The 20,538-nt window shown below is 58.6% G+C and overlaps 1 protein-coding gene across 12 annotated transcripts in view; it reads right to left on the reverse strand.

Annotated features, from left to right (window-relative positions):
* Positions 1-20,538, reverse strand: part of PITPNM2 (phosphatidylinositol transfer protein membrane associated 2) — a 132,916-nt gene that overhangs the window by 10,608 nt on the left and 101,770 nt on the right. For 10 of the 12 annotated variants that reach the window (XM_080821344.1, XM_080821347.1, XM_080821354.1 and 7 more), the window contains exons 4-13: positions 13,575-13,789; positions 12,374-12,495; positions 9,722-9,949; positions 7,068-7,379; positions 6,030-6,125; positions 4,293-4,397; positions 4,031-4,101; positions 990-1,237; positions 383-572; positions 147-266 (exon numbers count right to left, since the gene is read on the reverse strand). In XM_080821344.1, the coding sequence (XP_080677470.1) occupies positions 147-266; positions 383-572; positions 990-1,237; positions 4,031-4,101; positions 4,293-4,397; positions 6,030-6,125; positions 7,068-7,379; positions 9,722-9,949; positions 12,374-12,495; positions 13,575-13,789 (1,707 nt within the window). Of the gene's footprint in view, positions 1-146; positions 267-382; positions 573-989; positions 1,238-3,570; positions 3,924-4,030; positions 4,102-4,292; positions 4,398-6,029; positions 6,126-7,067; positions 7,380-9,721; positions 9,950-12,373; positions 12,496-13,574; positions 13,790-20,538 lie in introns of those variants that run through there. The other 2 variants (XM_080821345.1, XM_080821346.1) reach the window with 2 other exon arrangements.

The raw sequence follows: 20,538 nt of genomic DNA on the forward strand, positions 1-20,538 counted from the left end.
GCTCAATGGCTCCGTGCACCCACCCTGTCGGCTCTGGGTACCTGCGCTGACAACCTCCACCCTTCCCTTCCCTTGCCTGGGGGAGGTGTGGGGCTAGCAGGTTGGTGCTGAAGATGCCCCGACTCTGGGGGCAGTGGGCGTGGTACCTGCACGCTGGCCACGCTGCCCCGGCGGCTGCTGCTCTGACTCTCGGACACCGGCTGGTTGCCCTGGCACAAGGCGTCGAACGCCAAGATGCCCCCGACGCAGTCCCCAATCAGGCAGACCTGGAGGCGGAGAGGCTCCGGAGGCTGAGTGCCTGCCCCGCTTGCTGGGGCCCATCTAGGGGGGCATCCCCCCACCCCGTGGGGCTTGTTTGCCCTTCTCCTGCCCCACCACTCACCTGCCCGTTGAAGGTCATGCCCTCCTGGGACTTGATGAAGTCCCCATAGGCAAGGTTGGCCCGCTGGATCACTGCGGCGATCGCCTCCTGGTACTGGGGTGAGGAGGTGGCCAGCAGGGGCAGGGCAGCCAGGGGGATGTGGTCCTGGCTACTGGACAGACAGCCTTCATCGTGGCTGTAGGGGCTAAGGCTGGGGGAGGGGGCCCGGTCAGGAGAGAGCAGGTGGCTCAGCTTAGCCCCAGGGGGCCCCTCCCTGACAGGGCAGCAGGCCTGCCACTGGAGAGCCTCAGCTGTGACGGGGCCAATGTCATGGGGTCGCTTCTGGGCCGGGCCCTGGAAGGCTGGGTAACAGAGCTGGGGAGTAAAGCCTTGCATCTCAGGGGCAGGTCAACAGCCCCACACCTCAGATAGGGAAACTGAGGCTCAGTCTTGGGCCTGGGGCCCTTCCTCTGTAAGCCCAACCATCTGCATAGGTTTTGTTGTCTCTGGACAGAATGGGCTGGATGGTAAGTGTGGACATCTAGATGGGGGTCCTGAGGCTGGGGGAGCAGCCTGGCCCTAGGGGCCAGGTGCTTTGGGGTGGATGGTCTGGGTCCCAGGCACTCACTTGGAGACGAGGGCAAAGGCATCCGAGCAGATGGGCGGGCAGGGCACCAGGCGGATGGCAAGGCGGCCCAGCGCGCTGGGGTAGTGCACACGCATGACGGTGTCGAACACGGTGGCGATGGTGTTGGCGTCGCCCTGCTTGGAGCTGGGGTCCCCAGCGCCCGTGTCCAGGATAGTGCCTCCGTGCAGCACCAGCAGCAGCACGTGGATCTTGGAGGTCGGCGCGGCCAGGGGTGGGCTGACCTCATCCTGCGTGGGTTGGCGGGGCGTCAACTCCCCGGGGACTCAGCTCCTTGGTGGGACCGTGTAACCCCGGGGCGGGGGGCGATCTGGCCCAATGCTCCCTCTCTGAAGTCCTAGTTCAGTTCCTCAGCTACAGGGCCTTGTGTGGGCCACCTCAACCCCTTCCCCTGGGGAGGCCGAGGTGGTCCCTCTCCCTCCCCACGAGCAGCTCTCCTCCCCCCACTCAGTTTCCACTTTCCATCAGGGGCCCAGGCAGTAGTTTCCAGCCTTGGCGAGGGGCCCTCTGCCCGCCTGCGCACCCACCTTGGTGATGTTCAGCTTCCCACTGAAGGCCGCCCTGAATTCAGGGGCACTCTATGTGGGGCTCTGGAGCCTGCCTGCCCTCCATGTGTCTACGCCCCAGGGCAGCCTCAGCCTGGGCGGGTGGTGATGCTGGGCACAGGGCCTGTAGCTCTGAGCTCACCCCCCACCTACACCGGGCTTCCTTCTGTTCCCTGTGCTGCCGTTCCCGGACTCTAAGACCAGGGTCTCCAAGTATCTTAGAGCAGGGAGGGGAAGGAGGTGTGCCTGTCTGGACCCCCCTAATTCAGGAGGGGTTAAGGACCCCACCTCTTGCTGGTCAGGCCTGCACATGAGGTCACAGTGAGACCCAGGACTTGTACACATTTGCATGGGGTCGGAACAATTCTACCTACAGCTGAGGTGGGTGTGGCCCAGAGAGACTGAGAGACTTGTCCAATGTCACACAGCACATCAGTGCCAAGCTGCCCCAGAACCCAGAGTTTCTGCCACCGATTCAGTGTTATCCTGCCAACCCCAGCTGTGGCTGCATCCCCAGGGGCCTTTCTCCACCTTAACTTCCGGTGTGTGACTGCGGGAGCTAGGACCAGGGCCCAGGAGAGGCCACTGGAGAGTATGTGCCATGTCCATATTATGCCCAGGTGTGTGGGGGACAAGGAGGGGACCAAAACCATCTGGAAGGTCCATGTGGGGACAAATGGCCCTAAACTGGGCCATAGGATGGCATGTAGGCAGGGGCAGCAATGCGACCCAAGTGTCAACACAGAGCCTAGGTGGGGAGTGGGCAGAACAGGGTCTGGATCCAGGGTCTGGTGAGGCTGCCGGGAAACACAAGGGAACGGGGCCAGTCCAGGAGCCACGGAGCAGTGAACAAGGAAAGCAGGCTGGTGGGCAGTACAGGGTCTGGAGCCAAGGCAAGACTGGGATGAGGCCTGTCATTGGCCAGTTGTGGGAAACGGGGGTCTGGGCAGGATCACAGACCTGGCAGAGCCTGGGAATGATTCCTGTCTGCACATGAGGGCTGACCACCGCTGGCCAGCCTGGGCAGGAATGAATTCACAGCCAGGACAGGGCAGGGTGGGGCCCCCAGCTCCCCGGACCAGCAGCCGGAGGAGCTGCCACATTGCCTCAAGGGCTTATCAACAGGCCAGGCCAGGGGCTCAAGGAAGGAATGTCTCAGGGCAGCCTCACCATCACCCACTTAGGGAGGTGGAGTCCTGCAGTCTTCAGAAACCCGGGACGGGCAAGGGTGAGCAGTGAGAGGCCTGTGCTTGTCTCCTGCGACCCAGCGCTGGAGGCTGGGACTGTTCAGGGACTCCCGGAGGCCAATTAGAGACACGGCTCTACTCCTGTACGTGCCTAAGCCCAGGGCACACCCCACCCAAGACTCGACTCAAACCCTGTAGGAACAGACCCTGGGGGAGGGACACGGGCCAGCTCTGGAGAGCCAGGGGGACCCCGTCAGTGTCTCCATAAAGCCGTACCCTACCAAGGCTGGGTAGGGGAGGCTCCGGTTTGGGGGCTATTGCAAGCAAAGGGATCTGACTCTGGATGGCCGTGCCCAGAACCGGTGCTGGGTTCCCACGCACGTCCCGAGCCAGACTTAGAGCCCAAGGCCCCTTCTGCCCCTCCTGAGGGCCGTCAGAGCTGTGTGCGCCCTAGGTGGGGAGGGGGCTCCGTATGCTTTATCTTGCCATTAACCGGCCATTGGAAACCAACACCCCTTGTCCCACTTTGCCTTCTAGAAAAGCCCACGTTGACCCCGGACCCCAGAGTAGAAAACCCCAAGTCGGGGAGGGCGGTGTGGACGCTACTTCTTCTCCCCGGCAGCTGGTCCGAGCTCCCCAGGAGTCCCTCAGTTCCCAGAGGTGCTGTCTCCACCTTGGGCAGCGTGGGGCGAGAGCCGAGCGGCGACCACAGCATGGACAGCCCCGCTCAGCCCTGGCTCCGGCCCCAGTGCAAAGAGCTCTGACTGCCCACAGCTGGAGGAGGAGAAGGGGCCTGAGCCCCGTGCAAAGAACCCCCGAAGCGGACACAGGCGCTCTGCCAAGACAGCTTTATTGGACACTGAGGGCCCCGTGAGGCCCCAGCGGGGCGGCCGCCGCTCACTTCTGCCTAGACGGCTTTTGCATCGCCCCCTTCCATCTTATTTTCTTCAGCAAATGCGGTAAGGCTGGGTACAAGGTGAACATCTTTTTTTTGGTCTGGAATTTGCAAGTTTCTCCTTTCACTTTCCATGGGTGGAGCTGGGTCAAGGCCTTCTCTGGGGGCCGTGTGCAGTCCTTCTTGGTTCTCAGGGACATCGGGGCGGGGAGTAAAGGAGCCCCCAGGCCTCTCTGTGATGGCGCCTAGGCCAGCGAGGACGTGAAGCGGTGGGCGCCAAGGTCTGCCTCTGCGGCCCCACGGGACCCATCCTTTGAGTTCAGCCCCCTCCCCTGCAGCCAGGGGGGCCGTGGGCAGCGCAGCCCCCGGCCCTCTGCCCCGCCCCCAGGCACCCACCTCGATGATGTTCAGCTGCTCCACGCTGGAGGCCACCCTGAATTCAGGGGCACTCTGGCGGTAGAGACCGTCTGCAACACAGAAGCGGGGGAGCTGTGAGCCGAGGGGCAGCCCCGGGCCCACGGGACAGATGCAGTGACCCTGACAAGCGGGGCCCTCGGATGCCCAGCACCGCATGGCAGCTGGGTCGGAGAGGAGGGGCCTGGCCCCTGCAGCCCCCTCCCCAGATCCTGAAGCACCCCACCGCCCCCAACTCGGGTACCCTGTGAATCCTCCGGCTCAGGGCTTTCGATCTTGTCCATGAGGTCATTGGAGTTCCACTTGGTGATGTCCTTGGGGAATATTTCCTCTGAGTCGGACAGGTCCTCTGGGGAGGAGAGAGCAGGGCTTCGGCACCCACCGGAGGGCAGGGCCTGAGGGGCGCGAGGAGGCCAGGCTGGGAGGTGCGGGGCCTCGTGGGGCCACTCCGGGCATTCCCATGGCTCTCTGGCCTGTGGATGCCTTTAAGCTTGCTTCCACCTCCCCTTCCTTAGCAGGACGAACACTTGACCGACACCCATGGGGCTTCGGCCTGACCTTTTCTAAAAACTGCGATAATGTTCTGGTAACATAAAATTCAACACTTAAACCACTTGAAGGCAGCCTTCAGTTCGTTCCCAATGCTGTACGACCACCACCTCCGCCTGGTTCCGGAGCATCTCCATCTCCCCGAATGGAAACCTTGCACCTGCCAGCAGTCGCTCCCTGGCCCCCTCCCCTGCCCTGGTGGCCACAGAGCCACTTCCCGTCTCTATGGATGGGCCGGTCCTGGACATTCCACAGAAGGGAATCATATAACGTGGGGTCTTTTGTGTCTGGCTTCTTTCACCGAGCTCTACTGCCATATTGCCGGGACTGGCAGGGGTCCGTGGCTCAGTCCGTTCTACGGCTGAATCCTATTTCCCTGTACGGATGGACGACGTTTTGTCTCACCGCTCATCAGCTAACATTCCTGACTGTTTCAACATCTACACAGACAGCCTCGTTTCTGCTTCTCTGAGGACTGCAGCCTGGTGTGCCGCTGGGTGGGAGGTGGCTGTCCCGGTGGGCATCGGCCCCCTCCCCCAGCCCTGCAGCCTGCCTCGGTCCTGCTTAGTGTCTGTGGGCAAGTCCCTGTCCCCCTCAAAGCCTGTGTCCTGCTTTGTAAACGACAAGCTGGAAACCTGTCTCCACAGACCAGTCTGCCGGTGGAGAGGAAGGGCCAAGGTGGGAAGCAAGTGAGTGTTTTAGTGAAGTTGACCCTTGAACAACACAGGGGCTGGGGCGCTAGTCCCTTACCCCCTGGCCCCCGCCCCCCAGTCAAAAATCCACATCAAACTTGATTCCCCAGAAACTTAACTATTTATAGCCTATGTTGACCAGAAGCCGCACTGATAACATAAAGAATCAATTAACACGGATTTTGTGTGTCATGTATATCGAATACATACCGTATTCTTACAACAAAATTAGCTAGAGAAAACACAACGTCATTCAGAAAATCATAAAGAAAGGAAAATACATTTACGGTATGGTACTTATCCGAAAAAATCCACGTGTACATGGACCCGCGCCGTGTGAAAACCCGTGTTGGTCGAGGGCCAACGGTACCCCCGTCTCCCCAGCAAAGGTGGGTGATTCAGGAGGCTGTATGGTCACCGTGTTTATTTGGGGATTGGTGGGAAAATGGGCATTTCGCCTATTTCCTGCTGGTTGGCATTTGCTAAAGTTTCTACGGGAGCTGGACATCCATTTAACCAAGAAGAAAACAAGGGCATTACAGAGATTTAGGAAATTGTAAGAGGCCATGCTTCTGTAATGATTCTTCTGGAAAGAAACTCACAGGTGGCACAAAGCCCCCGTCTGCATGTCAATCCATTCTACACCCTGGTAGTGGCTCCGCCTCCTGGTGACTTCATCTCCCCCTCTGCCCAGACCCTCTTAGCTCCTCTCTGTTGTCCCCCGGGGAAGAGCCACCTACCATGAGCGTCGAAATACTCGTCGTCTGAGCTCTCGTCGGAGTCCCGGGCAATACTCTGCATTCTCCACTCGGAGATGCTGTGGCGGGAAGGACTGGCTGGAAGGCAAAACCGCAGGCTGACCCACCAGCCAGCTGAGCGGAGGGCAGGGGACAGAGGAGACGGTGCCGGAGCAGGGCCAGGACGGCTCAGGGGAGAAGGGAGAATGGAGGGGCGGAAGCTCCTAGAACTTTCAAGAAGGTCCCTCCCAGCCCGCCTGGCACAAAGCAGCTGTGTGTCCCAGGGAGGACCAGGGAGGGTACCGGGGTTAAGGCTGGGACCTGCAGGCACGCTGGCCAGGGTCCACTCCTGTGCTCTCGACAGCAGTCTGCCGGGGGCCAGGGAGCCCCTGAAATCCTCCTGCAGCAGAGCCGGTAGGGCTGTGGGGCACTCCCAGGAGGTGAGTGACATAAAAGGTGTGGTACGGACATCCACAGAGCCCCTCGGCACAGACACAGGCCAGCCCGGCGTGGGGACGCTGGGTTTGAGCGGAGACTCCTGGCTGTACACAGGATACCCTGGTTTTTCCCAACTGCCACCTAACTTTGGCCAAAGTTCTCCCGGGAAAGGTCTTTCTCAGGCTCTAAAGTTTCTTCAGGCTTCTCCAGCTTGGCTCCTGCCCCAGGAGCAGAGATCCCTCCTGGGCATGCTGGGGGAACCCACCCAGACTCCTTCTCTTGCTGGGGACCCCGGCTGCTCAGAGCTGTAGTCCTCGTAGCCCTTTTAGGGGCGTCTGGGGGCACCTGCTGCGGGGGGGAGGCAGCCCAGGCGCACTCTGAGCTGCGGGCCTGGGGGCAGGGAATGGTTCTGACTCCCCACCGGTGTGGCCCACAAGGTGGGGAAGCAAGAGTCCCTGTCTGGAGTCAGAATTATCCGGCAGTGGCAGCAGCCGGCTGCCGCGGACGGGGGTGAGGGCTGTCCCTGGGGTCACTCGGGGAAGGCAGAGACCGCCCCCGCTGCCCCGCCTGGAGAAAGGCGACGCTCCGTGCCCCAGGGCTCACCTCCCCGCTTGGAGGACCGCGAGGACTTGGAGGATGTGGACCACTGTTTCTTGAGGCCCCGGCCCGCTAGGGGCTCCCCACTGCTGCCGCTGCTGGGCTGGGGGGCGTCCCCGGGCAGCTGGGCCTGGCCGGCCTCGTCCTCGGCCAGCTCTGCAGCCTCCTCGCCATCTTCGCTGAACTGGGCCATCTTGCGGGACAACATGAGCTGCGCCTCCTTCTCCAGCTCCCGGATGTTCTCCATGTTCAGCCCGTACCACTCGTCCTGCCAGCACCAGGCCTGCCTGTGGGCCCTCACCATCACCTTCCGCAGGCCTGCCCCCAGGCGGCGGTGGGGGGGCGGGGTGTAGGGAGACAGGAGAGACAGGAGAGAGGGGCAGCGTTAGGTCCTAGGGCTGGGCGTGGGGCTGGGAGGCACCCCGAGATTATACCCACTGTGTGATTGTGGGCAAATCACTGTTTCCCCCCCATGCCTCAGTTTCCCCATCTGCAAATGAGGGGTCTGGCTCACAGATGTCCTCATGAGGTTCTATAATTGGAGCAAAGGGGCCTCCTGAGGGAATGTGGCCACTCAGAAGCCAAGCTGAATTTTGGGGGTATTCCTGCCCCAGGGGGCACTGGAGGGAGGACTCCCTCACCGTCTCCTGTCTCAGTGTCTAGTACACTTTTGCTATCGAATTTTCACATGGAAATCAAGTTCTAGTGCAAAGTGGGTTGGTCTTTTATCACAAATAGAGCATATATACATATAAAATAAAATACGAAATAAGACAAAGTAAGACATAGAAAACTATACCAGGCAAGCCAAATAATGAAAATGAGACTGCTTTCAAGGTATAAAGGATAATAAAAGAACTTTAGGGACAGAAGGCAGAGGGGGGTTGCCTGGGGCTGGGGGTGGGCGTGGGGGTGACTGTGAACATGAGCAAAAGACTGGGGTGACGGAATGTTCTAGAACTGTGTGCACGACTCTGAATATACTGCCACTTATAGAACTGTCCTCTTGCAAAGGGTGGAGTGTATGGTAATGCAAAATTAGGCCTTGATAAAGCTCGCTAGGAAAACGTTAAGAAAAAGAGCATCATCCCTACCCACGCCAATCCGTGAGGGAACAGCCGCGACCAGCAGCAGGGAGCCCTGGGACGGCCCTCCTGGATGCCCTCTCCTCCGCCCTGTCCAGCCTCACTTCTGTGTTTGTCACTGACTTTCCTCTCCTGCTGCAGCCCACAGATGTGATTTTCCACATGACACGTCGGGCTGGTGTGCGTGTTGCTGACGTTTACATGGACGTGCCACGCGGCCATGTCTTTTCCTGACACTTCTTTTTAGGTGGGTTTCAGCTTTGCTGCTGTCTGGTATTTACTTGTTTGCAACCCCATTTTGTTTCTTCCTTCTTTTGCCCTTGGGCCTTTGGCTCACTTTCACGGTCTGTCCATTTAGCTTTTTTTTTTTTTCTAAAAGATTTATTTATTTATTTGACAGGCAGAGATCACAAGAAGGCAGAGCGGCAAGCAGAGAGAGGGGGAAGCAGGCTCCCCGCTGAGCAGAGAGCCCGATGCGGGACTCGATCCCAGAACCCTGGGATCATGACCTAACCCAAAGGCAGAGGCTTTAACCCACTGAGCCATCCAGGCGCCCTGTCCATTTAGCTTTTACGGATCTACTGCTCTGAACATTCTGGAACGTGTACAAGAGTTTCTCTTGGGGGCAAACCTGGGAGGGATGTCACCAGGTCTTGGGGTACGTATCTTCCACTTTCCTAGAGGAAGTGGAGCGGCTTTCCAAGGGTCTCTGTGACCCTTCCTCCTGGCTCAGGGCACTCTGCCTCCCCCGCAGTCCCTCCTAAATCCCTCCACCCTCTGCTCCCTGGAGGGCGCCCTCTTTCAGCCCGGACAGTCTCTGACCCCCAAGTCCTGGGCCATGGCCTCAGGCATGGGGTCCCACACTGAAGAGACCGTCTGCTGACACGCCCCTGCCCCCTGCTGCAGGAGCGGGGGTCTCTGCTTCTCTGCTTCCTTCTCTGCCAGCAGGGGTTACGGGACTATCGTCATCAGTCATTGTGAGCTGACAGGACACACGTGACACATACTCTCAGGGGTGTGGCTCTGCTCACATTGAAACCAAAACCCTGGTTCTGGGAGTCAAAATGTATCTGTTCCAGATGCCACTTCTAGATCACAAGGCTTAGGCAGGGCTGGGCCCTTGGCACCGACCTCATGCCATGACTGGGGGGGCGGGGGGCAAGTAGGGAGCTGAGGGTACTGGGGAGAGAGGAGGCCCAGGTTGGGCCCACTGGTCCACCTGTTCCCCGGGTACCTGCTCCAGGCAGGGCTCCCTGGTGTGAGGGCACCTGGGTGTCCCCCTGTGACATTCAGCCCACGGGGGAGGCGGGTCAGCAGCAGGGAGCCGGTCTCCCCGCCCAGGGGGTTGGCACTAGATGCCACCAACACAAGCCTGTCCAGAGCATCTGGGGGGCGGTCCTTGGGGCTTCTTAAGGGGACAACGGACGTACACCGCCTGTCACCTCTAGGCACTCGGCAGGTGGCCATGTAAACCTCAAGGGAAGCTACACGTGGGCTCTGGGTCATCTTTCGGGAGTAAGAGGGGAACGTCGAGTCACGGCCAGACGTGAAGGGCGGCGGGCACGGCGGGCTCACCGGTGTCGTGGATGAACCTCTCAATCTTGGACTGCATGCCCCAGTAACGGAACTCCACCTTGCAGAGCTTGTAGGCACACATGATGGGGAACACCTGCTGCTTGTACTCCTCGATCCAGTTGTCGGAGAGGGGCCCCCGCTGCGTCTTGATCGAGTGGAACAGCTTGGGGTCCTCTTCCGTCTTGTACTCGTTGGGGGGGACGGGGTCCTTGACGATGTCAATGAAATCTGTGGGGAGAGCCTGCCAGTGGCCTCTTCTGCCCCACCTCCACCCACCCCTCCCTGCTTGGTCCGCTCCCTGTGTCCCTGCCTCCCCCAAAGCCTCCCAGGCCTCTGGGCCTCATACAGCGGAGGGCTGGACGTGGGATGGGGGCTGCTGCTCTGGGCCACTCTGACCTTGGGCTCTCCTGACCTCGGGGCCTGCGTCCTCCTCTGCCTCTACATAGATAAATCAGGTGATGAGCTGCGGAGGCACGGACAGCTGAATCTCCGCAGGGGATACAGGCTAGGACCACGGTGGTGGTGGCGGCGGGGGGCGGGGGGAGCAGCAAACGGAAAACAAGGCCAGGAAGAGCTTCTCAGAAAAGGTGGCATTTCGGCTCCAGGAGCGGAGCAGTGAAGCCAGGAAGGCCCCACAGCACGGCCTGGGAGAGTGTGGGGAGCCACCGGAGCGTGCGTGTGGGGAGGGGACGGGGATGCAAGCTGCTCTCACCAGGCCGGGCACCCCGCAGTACCCCGAGGGGGAAGGGGCACCATATTCTACTTGTATTTCCATCGTGGCTTTAAGGCAGGCTGCCCTGCTAGGAACCCCTCTTCAATCAGAAAGGAGGAGACCGGCAAGAGGTGTCGGACCTCAGCTGGTTCTGAGAGTGGGGAGTGGAGGGCACAGGGCTGGGTGCCGGGGAAAGAGGCCTTGGGGCCGGTGGAACCTGGCTGGGTGTGGGGTGTGGGGGGCCAAGAGGAGTAGCAGCAACTCTGGGACAGACCTGAGCCACGCCACCTCTTGTCACATGCTTCTTCCTCCTGCTGTGTCCCTCCCAAGGCGTGCGTGGGTTACTCAGGGCTGGGTACCTACTCGGGGCACACAGATCCCAGCACAGAGTTTGTGGCTCAGAAAGCCCCTTTCCCGGATGTGTGGGGATGATGGCACCTGGGGGGCTGGGCCCTGGCCAGCCTCTGGCTGTCTCGTCTCCCCCACTTGGGATCCATGCCGTGGTTTGCAGACACAGACAAGGGCTCTACTGAAACCAGCAAGGGGTCAGGAGCGCCCCCAAGGGCAGCAGCATTGGGGGGGTCAGGGATCCTTCTAGGAGCAGACCACATGCGCGGCCAATGTGGGCAGGCAAAGGCCACCAAGGGGAGAGCTGGGGTGTGAATGAGTCATATCTCAGAGACTTAGGAGCCACGGCAGGTGGCCTCCGGAGGGAGCCCATGGAGCTCAGGCCATGTCTGAGGCTGGCTGGACCAGGGCTGGCGGAGGGCCCGTGTCATGCTGGGTCCATCCCTCCTGTTGTGCGCAGAATGTGTCCCACCCGCCCCCCCAACACATATGTTGGTCTCCTGACCCCCCAGTCCCTCAGACTGTGACCTTATTTGGAGATAAAGCCTTTAAAGATGTAATCAAATTAAAATGAGGTCATTAGGGTAGGAGGCCGTCCTCCACTATGACTAACACGCTTATAAAAACGGGAATTTCGGACCTAGACGAGCACACACAGGGAGAACTGCGCGTGAAGGTGACGGAGAGATTGGGGTGATGAGTTTCCAAGGCAAGGAACGCCAGAGATCGCCGGCAGCCGCCAGAAGCTAGGGGCCGGGCCCGGAACAGAGTCTGCCTCAGTGACCCCAGAAGGAGACAAGGCCGCTGACACCCTGCTGCCACTTCTGGCCTCCAGACTGTGAGACAGTGAGCTTCTGGGTTTTGTCCCCAGTCTGGTCCTTAATTGCAGCAGCCCAGGCAGAATCCTATAGCTCCCAAACCCCAGGGGGGCCTGAAAACTCCAGCAGGAGGGAGGGGGTGGGGTGAGGGCTCCCCAGGAAAAGCCTTCGTACCCATCAGAGGCTGTCTGAGAGCACGGTCCCCGGGTGCTGGCAGCCACCTCTCCCATGAGGGTCCCGCACCTGCCTGCAGTCCCTCCCCCGCCCCCCGGGCTCACTTTCTGGGGCCCAGTGGCTGCAGAGCTGCCGGGGCCCACAGGTGTGGTTTGTGCGGCCTGCATACGTTTATCTTGGAACTGGAAGATTTCACAGGCAAATCCTGATTTCTGGCCTCTCTTAAAGAAGGCTGAACACACGGGGCTGTCTACCATCAAGGGGACACAGCCCCCACAGTGCCCAGGGCACTCACACTCGGCATTCAGCCTGAGATGCCCCCCTGGAGGGATGGAGGGGAAGAGCCTGAGTGGGAAAGGCCCCCAGCCTCGGTGTGCGCGTCAGGAACGTGGGGCCAAGGAGGCTGGTCCTGGCCCCCTCCCGGTGCCCTCGTGCTTGCCTGGACTCTGACCTCCCGCGCAGGACAGGGGCCAATCTGCAGCCGGCCAGGCCCGGAGACCAGGGGCAGAACTAAGGGGTCAGGCAGGCAGGAAGAGCTGGGAAGGGGCCCTACAGGGCTCAGGTCCTCCCCGGGGCTGGGAGGGCTGTTCGGGTAGTTACCGATCGTCAGCTGGTTCTTCTCCACAGCAGACAGGCTGAACACGTTCGGGTTTTCTCCGGCGTCCGTTTTATAAAAGGTTTCGATGTCGATGGAGAATTTCTCCACAAAGGGGCAAGTGAACCTGCGTGTGGACGGAAAGCCGACATCAGGAGCGGCGGCTTGCAGGGGTGACTGTGGGAGGGCCGGGTCGCTGGGCCGGAGAGGGAGAAGGGGCCGGAGAGGTAGCTGAGATGTGCCTGTCCTGTCCACCTCGGGAACCTTTCCATTGTCCCGAGAACTGCCAAGGCCAGGCTGTAGGGGTGGGGATGTGTGTAGGGGGAAGAGGGAGACATCACAGGAAGTTGCCAGAAGCCCTGAGGCCATCGTCCCCATGTGTAAGGCACAGTAGGGACAGAGGCACACACAGACATGCCCCAAGTATGTGGCGTGGATCCAGACCAGCACTCTGTGACATGCCCTGTCCCAAATCCCCACCCCTGAGCTACCAGGTCCGGCAACAAGTCGACAAGCCCTGTTGGCCGGAGATGAGCTCAGAGGAGGAAAGTGCCTCTGGGAAGAGAACTAACCTCAGCAGATCCTCTGACAAGCCCCAGGTCCTCACCTGGCGGTGGGGGGGGGGGGGGGGCGGGGAGACGAAGCCTGAGGAGACGCACAGGGGCCCCCACCTACAGAGTTGTGGGCTGGGAGCAGCCCCGTCTGTTCTACTCAGCTACACGGGCGGGAGAGGATGAGGCATGGAGTGAGACCCCCCTTTCTTTGGGAAGCCGAAGAAAGCCCCGTTCAGAGCAGAATCTGATCAAACAGTGTCATGGGAGCTAAAGGCCACAGGGTGGGAGGGACCTTCTGGGCCAGCTGGTCTACCCTTGGTTCATAGTTCTTCCCAGCTGGTTGGTCAGTGGTCCCGCACCGTCAGGTGATCACTGACAGGGGTTTGTACTCCCTGAGCCCTCCCACATGCCAATGGGGTCTCAGGTGATCCTCGCTTGCCTCACGCCTTCCCAGCCTCCCTGGGGCAGGTGGTGAGGTATCTCGGTTGAGCCTCCCCTCTCCTGCCGATCCTTGAGGACCGAGGCTCCTGGAATAGAGGCTCAGCTCCCCCAGGGCCTGGGCTCCCCGGAGTGTGGAGGGTGAGCCTGCCTAGGGGGTCGTGCCCAGGGTTCCTTCCCTGCCCCACAGCTCAGGGTGTGGGGAAAGCCCAACCTGGTTCGGGTGTAGGGGTAGGCGTTCCAGGACTCCTCGACCACCCTGAGGGCTGCCTTGGGGAGGATGGAGCGGAACCAGCTGGGGATGTGCATGCCGACGTGGTACACCTTGTGTGTGTACTGCCCCGAGCCGCCGGGGCCGTCCGTGTACGGCCGGTTCTCCAAGATCTCCACGCCGCTGCCTTCGCCATACGTCTCGTTCCGGCTCTTCTTCTACAGGGACAAAAGCACCTGTAAGGGGCTGGGGACAGAGCACTCTGCAGAAGGGAAGGGGCTGAGCAGGCCAGGCCCAGGAGTGCTGGGAGGAGGAGAGGCTCTGGCCAACTGGGCTGGCTTCTCTGGTGTCACTTCTGGACCCCCAAATCCAGACCCAGACTCCACATGCCCCAGCACTCTTGTAGGAGACCGAGCAGGCCGTGGTTTCCCTCCTGGCACCAGCACTGCTCGGGCACAGTCCTCCCTCGTGACTCCTGCCGGGTCCCAGCACTGACCGTGTTCTCAAGATCAGACACCACGTGAGGAAGCCCCCTCTCTTCCTTCTAGTCCTCATGGTATCACAGGTTCTAGCCCAAGCAATCAGTCATGAGGGGCGCCTGGGTGGCTCAGTGGGTTAAAGCCTCTGCTTTCGGCTCAGGTCATGATCCCAGGGTCCTGGGATCAAGCCCCGCATTGGGCTCTCTGCTCAGCAGGGAGCCTGCTCCCCTCTCACTCTCTCTGCCTGCCTCTCTGCCTACTTGTGATCTCTCTCTGTCAAATAAATAAATAAAAGCTTAAAAAAAAAAAAAAGAAATCAGTCAAGAAAAAGAAATGATGGGAGGCACTCAATTTGGAAAGGAATAACTAAAACTATCTCAATTTGCCAATGACATCATCTCATATATGGGAAATCCTGAAGGATCCTCCAAACTGGTCAGACCTAGTAAATGCATTCAGCGAAGCTGTAGGATACAAAATCCACACACAGAAGTAACCAGTGCAGAAAGGATATAAAGAAACCATTTCCACGGACAAGAGCATCCAACAGAACAAAATACCAGGGGTAAAATTTAACAAGGTGGTGAAAAACTTCCATGCTAGAACTATAAAATGTCCCTAAAGGAAAATGAGGATCTAAATAAATGGAAAGACATCCAAGTTCGTGTGCTGGAAGATTTAATATTGCGAAGATGTCGATATTCCCCAAATCCCCAACATTCAAAGCCATCTACAGATCCAGTGCAATCCCTGTCAAAATTCCTAGGGGCCTTTTTGGTAGAAATGGAAAAACTGATCCTAAAATCAGGAAGGAGTCGTGCAGGAACTCAAAGAGCCAAAACAATCTTGAAAACAAAACAAGGGATGGTTGGAGCAATTACACTATTCTACGTGATATCTTGCTACAAAATTACAGTGATCAAAACAATGTAGTATTGGCATAGGATAGATCCAACAAAAAGGGTCGAGAGGCTAGAAATAAACCCCCATATCTATATACTACATACCCCGATTTTCCAACCAGAGCGCTGAGATCATCCAATGCGGGGAAGGAGTCTTTTCAACATGCCCCAGTCTATCCACATGCAAAACAGTGAGGCTGGACCCCTCCCTCACTTCACACATAGAGACGGACCCAGAATGGATCAAAGACCTAAATGTAAGAGCTTAAACTCTACAACTTCTAGAAGAAAACATTGCAGTAAATCTTCATGACCTTGGATTTGACTATGGCTTTTTAAAATATGGTACCCAAAGTATGAGTGACCAAAGAGAAAACAGGTACGTTGGACATCATAAAATGTTTTAAACTTTTTGTGTATCAAAGGATGGTACGGAGAGAGGGAAAGGAGAACTCACGGAATGGGATAAAATTTGTGTCAGTATCTGGCAGTATGTGATAATAATGACTCTAAAATATTAAGAACTACTACAACTCAACAACAAAGAACCCAATTCAAATACCGAAGGACTCGAACAGACATTTCTCCAAAGTGTGTAAATGGTCGACAAGGACCCAAAAAGAGGCTCAACATCACTCGCCCCCAGGGAGACGCGAATCAACACTAGGACGAGGTCCCAGTCCAGAGCCGGCAGGACGGCTGAAAGGGCAGACAATGCCAAGTGCTGGCGAGGATGTGGAAAAACTGGAACAGCCCAGCACGGCTTGTGGGGACGTGCAACGGTGCAGCCGCTGCGTTAGAGAGTTGGGTGGTTCTTCAGAAAAGCTCCACACAGAATTGCCAGAGGACCCAGCAATGCCGGCGCTAGGTGTACACCCGGGAAAAGGAAACCACGTGCACATGGAAACCTGTACGCGAATGTCCACGGCAGCTCTATTCACAGGAGCCGAGTGGTGGAAACAACCCAAATGTCCGTGGTCTGAAGAACGGGAGAACAAGTTGTACCCACACAAGGGACGAGGATTCAGCCATGAAAGGAGGGACGCGCGGCCACCTGCCATGACGTGGATGAGCCTTGAAAACAACGTGTAAGAAGCCCGTTAAGAACATGTGTAGGAACGTGTAAAAAGGCCACCTCACGTGCATTCCCGCTGGTAAGAAATCCCCAGAACGGGCCAGCCCAAAGAGACAGAAAGCAGACTCCTGGCTGCCTGGGGGTGGGGTGGGGGGATGGAGAGTGACTACTCCTTGGGGTATGACAGTGCTCTGAAGTCATGGTGATGGTTAGACAGCTGTGAGTTTAGCCCCTGAACTGTACACTTTAAATGTGTGAATTGTGTGGGGCGCCACTTACATCTCCATCCGGCTGGTATAAAACAAAACAAACACAAGGAAACCAGTCCCGCGTCTGTACTCACTAGGGTCTCAGAGGGATCAAACATAGAATGCGGGAAGGGGTATCGGTGCGGCTGCCTGGGAGACACGATGCCCGGGTCACCTCTGAGTGTCTCTCTGCCCCAAATGTTCTTCCCAGTGCCCAAAAGCTCAGGTTTCTGCTTACGTAGGAAGCCTCGTGGTCAAGGTCCTGGTGACTTTAAGACCAGCATCTGTTTCCATAGTGACGTGACGGCATCGCCGAGGCCATCTTCGGTCAGCTTCCTGAACAGCAGGTGTGTGCGCGCACACACACACACACTTGCCCTAAGTGTATTCGTCCATGCGCACACACACAGGGACTTCCAAGAGCACGGCCTCACCGCAGGGGCACAAAGACATGCTCTATGTCTGTGGCTCAGAGCGGCTGAGTCCCCGTCAGAAAAAAAAAAAAAAAAAAAAAAAAGCAGGGAAGACCCCTGTGGAGGTCACAGACGGAGTCTGCGGGAACGCACTCTTTAAAGGAGCCCCTGGAACGTGGCCCAGATTCCGTCATGAAAGCAGCGACTGTGCCCCCGACACTTTGGAAGCTCCTGCCTCTCGCGGTAGCTTTGTTCCTTCTGGTTGCGCCACGTGCGTTCTTTGCACGTCCTTTATCCTTTCGTGACTGCGGCAGCCCCTTGAGGAAGTGCAGTATGCTGACGTCCCAGGCTGCAGATGGGAAGGCACGGGCTAACAGAGCTAAAGGGGCTCTCTCTTGTCCTGGAGGAGTCACTTCTCTCTGGTGTCAGTTTCCAAAATTCAACATCCGATCGATGGTCCTACGTCCAATCCGCGTCCTACCGTGTCCTTAGAAGAAGTGAGGACAGGAGCGCAGACGGGAGGGATGCAGCCGCAAGCCAAGGAAGCCGGCAGCCCCCAGAGGCTGGAAGAGGCAGTGTAGGATCCCCCCCTAGAGCCTTCAGCGGGAGCAGCACGGCCCCCTGAACACCTTGGTTTTGGACTTTCTGGCCTTAGGAACTGTTGTTAGCGAGCACATTTCTGTGGCTTTAAGCCCTCCAGTCTGGGGTGCTTTATTATGGCGGCCCCAGGAAACAAACATATCTGGGGTTTGGGGTGGCCTGCCGGGGAGCCAACACAGAAGCGATGGGGACAGGGAGCAGGGGTGAGGAGGGTCCCACGGGCCTCCGTGGGCTACACAGAAGCCTCTGCCCATTCGGGTGACCTGAGCCTTCGTTGTCCTCAGACTCCTCGCCCGAGAAGGCCGGCCTGTCCATCCCAGAAGCTCCCTCCCGAGGCTCGAGGGGAGGATCCTGCTTTGCCTCCCCCAGATTCCAGGGGCCCTCGGCGTTCTTGGGCTTGTGGCCACATCACTCTGCTCTCTCTGCCTCCACCGCCACATGACCTTCGCCGGGTCTCTCTCTGTCTTCCCCTCTTCCTATAGGGACAACAGCCGTTGGATTTAGGGCCCACTCTTCACCCCAGATGATCTCATCCCAAGGTCCTTAACTAACTACATCTGCAAAGACCCTGCTTCTAAATAAGGTCACAGCCTAGGGTTCTGGATGGACATGAATTCTGGGGACACAAAGTCAAGCGGCCCCGGGGACCCACACTGGGAGAGCGTCCGTACTCCTTGCAGGGCACTGTGTTCGCCCCCACAGTAAAGAGGAGCTGAACGAACAAGCAGATCCTGGTTTCAACTATCACCGGTGCCTTCCCGGCCCGGCACCTTCCCCAACTTTAGAGCTAACGCCCCAAAGCGCTGACCCTCAGATCCCCTCTGGCAATAGCTTCCTGAAGTGCCCTGTCCCCTGCGCAACTGAGGCTCTTGGTCATGCCACACGGGAGTAAGCCCTCCTCAAACCGTGCTGACCTTCTCTGCCCACGCCAGAAGCCATCCCCGCCTTGCCAACCATTCCCGCAAGCTGCGCCGTGGAGCCTCCCAGGGAGACTGCGGAAGGGGGGCAGAGACAAGCCCAGCTCCCCAGGGGCACACACGTGCGGGGGGCGGGGGCTGGCCCATGACCCTTGCCCACACAGGCTGATCCTGTGGGATCTGGGGGCTGCAGGGGAGGGGCCTGAGCCACCGAGGGCCTGGCACAGAAAAAGCAGGGACCCTATGAGCGGTAGGAATGAAGGACTCAAAGACCAAGAATGCCCCCAGCCCTGCGGAGGGCGCCCGTCTCAGAGCTGTCCAGGGTCCTGGCCAAGCCACCTCCGGTCACTCCCTCCACCTCCACAGGTGATGGAAGGTTCTCGGCCAGACCAAATTTCTTTTCTTTTCTTTCCTTCCTTTCTTTCTTCCTTTCTTTCTTTCTTTCTTTCTTTCTTTCTTTCTTTCTTTCTTTCTTTCTTTTCTTCTCTTTTCTTTCTTTTTTTTTTTTGTTGCCGTTGTTGTCTTGAGCAGCACGTATATCGAGCGTCAGTCAGGCACGGCGCGAAGCAGTTTGACACGCGCGCTCACCCCACCTGGCTCACGGCCCCGTGGAGGAGATGGCGAGTTCAGAAGGCAGTCCCGTGGCTGGCTGCCAGCCCAGCTGGTAAGCGGGGTCGAGAGCGAAGGAAACACACTCTCTTCTTTCCGCAGAAACACAGCTGCTCTCCCGGAAGGCCTGTCCACCGCGTGAGGCGCAGCGCACAGCAGAGGCGCTCCAGGGGCGCTGGCCCGAGGACCATGTGAACGTCCTCGCGGTCTCCCGGCCTGCGTTCGGTGAGCTGCACATGCATCCACCCCTTGGAGAGCGGCAAACCCTTTCTATTCTTCTCTGTAACTCGGCCCTCAGCCCTAGCTGGGCCCAGAACTGTGTGCATTCGACTCAGTGTTTTAACAGCTTTACTGAGATACGATGGGCACGAAACCAACCACATACATGTACAAATACAGCTGGTGAGCTTGGACGTGTGTTTGCACCCATGAAACTGTCACACAGTGGAGATGATACACTCATCCATCACTCCCCATGGTGGACGGAGCCCCCAGGAGCTCGGGGCCCAGAGGGAGGTAAGATGGTGACAAAGCAGGAGCAGAGGGAGGTGGCCCTGAGTGACAGACAGGTGTCAGTGGGGCTCGGATGAGCAAACACACACAGGCAGCCCCGAGCCACAGGAGAGATCACGTAGGGGACTATGGGATATTGAACATTAATTGGAAGCATAAGGATAGATATTTTGAAAAGAACAAAATACCCTGGCAAGAGGGGGTGAGGACAGCCGGTGCTTCTGGGGAGCCCAGTCAGAGGTGACCACGTGCTCCAAAAAGCCGTGGGATAGCCTAGGAGTTAAAAGTGAGTCCCTGGATCCTGATGCCCCCGCAAGGGCATGGCGGGCACGGTGGAGCTGGGGCGAAGCCCACCATGGTCTGGGCACCCTGGCTCGGGTGGGAATTGGGGAGCCACAGGATGAAGAGTGTCCTTGAATAAGCTTAGTGATTTCCAGAGAGCTCAGAGCTAGGGGCCCGAGGTAAGTCCCTTCTCTTCTCCCCACTCTCCAGGAATAATCACGGGGTGAGTGGTTCAAGAGGGAACTGAGTGGCACTTCTGAGGCGCTCGGAGCCAACAGCTCCCCAGAGAGGCTGGCTCACTTTCCGTTCTCCTCTTAGTCAAGCTTCCTGTGCTAGGTGGTGGTGGGGGGGGTGTTCAAACTCTGGTAGCTTCGCAGAGCTCCTTCCAGAAGGGACTGGGAGACTGGGCTCTGCAGGGAGCTCATTACTAACTCACTAAACCCGGGCCGATGGGTGAGCACCCACCAAACAGTTCCAGGGGTGGAGATAGAGCCCTGCCAGCCAGGGCTCTCCCTGCACCAAGGGCCCCATGTGACACCATGATCTAGGGGCCGCGCCGAGCCATCCATATGCCCGGAAGAGCAGCCCCAGGTGAGAGCAGGCTCGTAATCAGACTCCCCACTGGGAGGAAAGCTGCTGGGCCGGGCCAAGGGGGCACTGAGGATGAGCACGATGCTGGCAGGGCAGCTGGGAGGGGGACCTGGGAGGGGCAGGACCCCGGCTAATAGGAGTGTGGTCACATCTGGGCCACGAGCAACCCGATCTTGGGTCTTCCCACTCTGTGTTCCGGGTTAGCCAGGCTCTGAGCAGGGAGGCCGCCAACGTCTGGGCGGGAGGGCCAGACCGGTGGCCGATGGAGGGGAGATGCATGGTATTCTCTGGCTTCTCACAGGAATCGGTCATCTTCAGACTCATCTGTGACTTTAAAT

Source organism: Martes martes (genome assembly GCF_963455335.1).
Source record: "Martes martes genome assembly, chromosome: 13".
Taxonomy (NCBI): Eukaryota; Metazoa; Chordata; class Mammalia; order Carnivora; family Mustelidae; genus Martes; species Martes martes.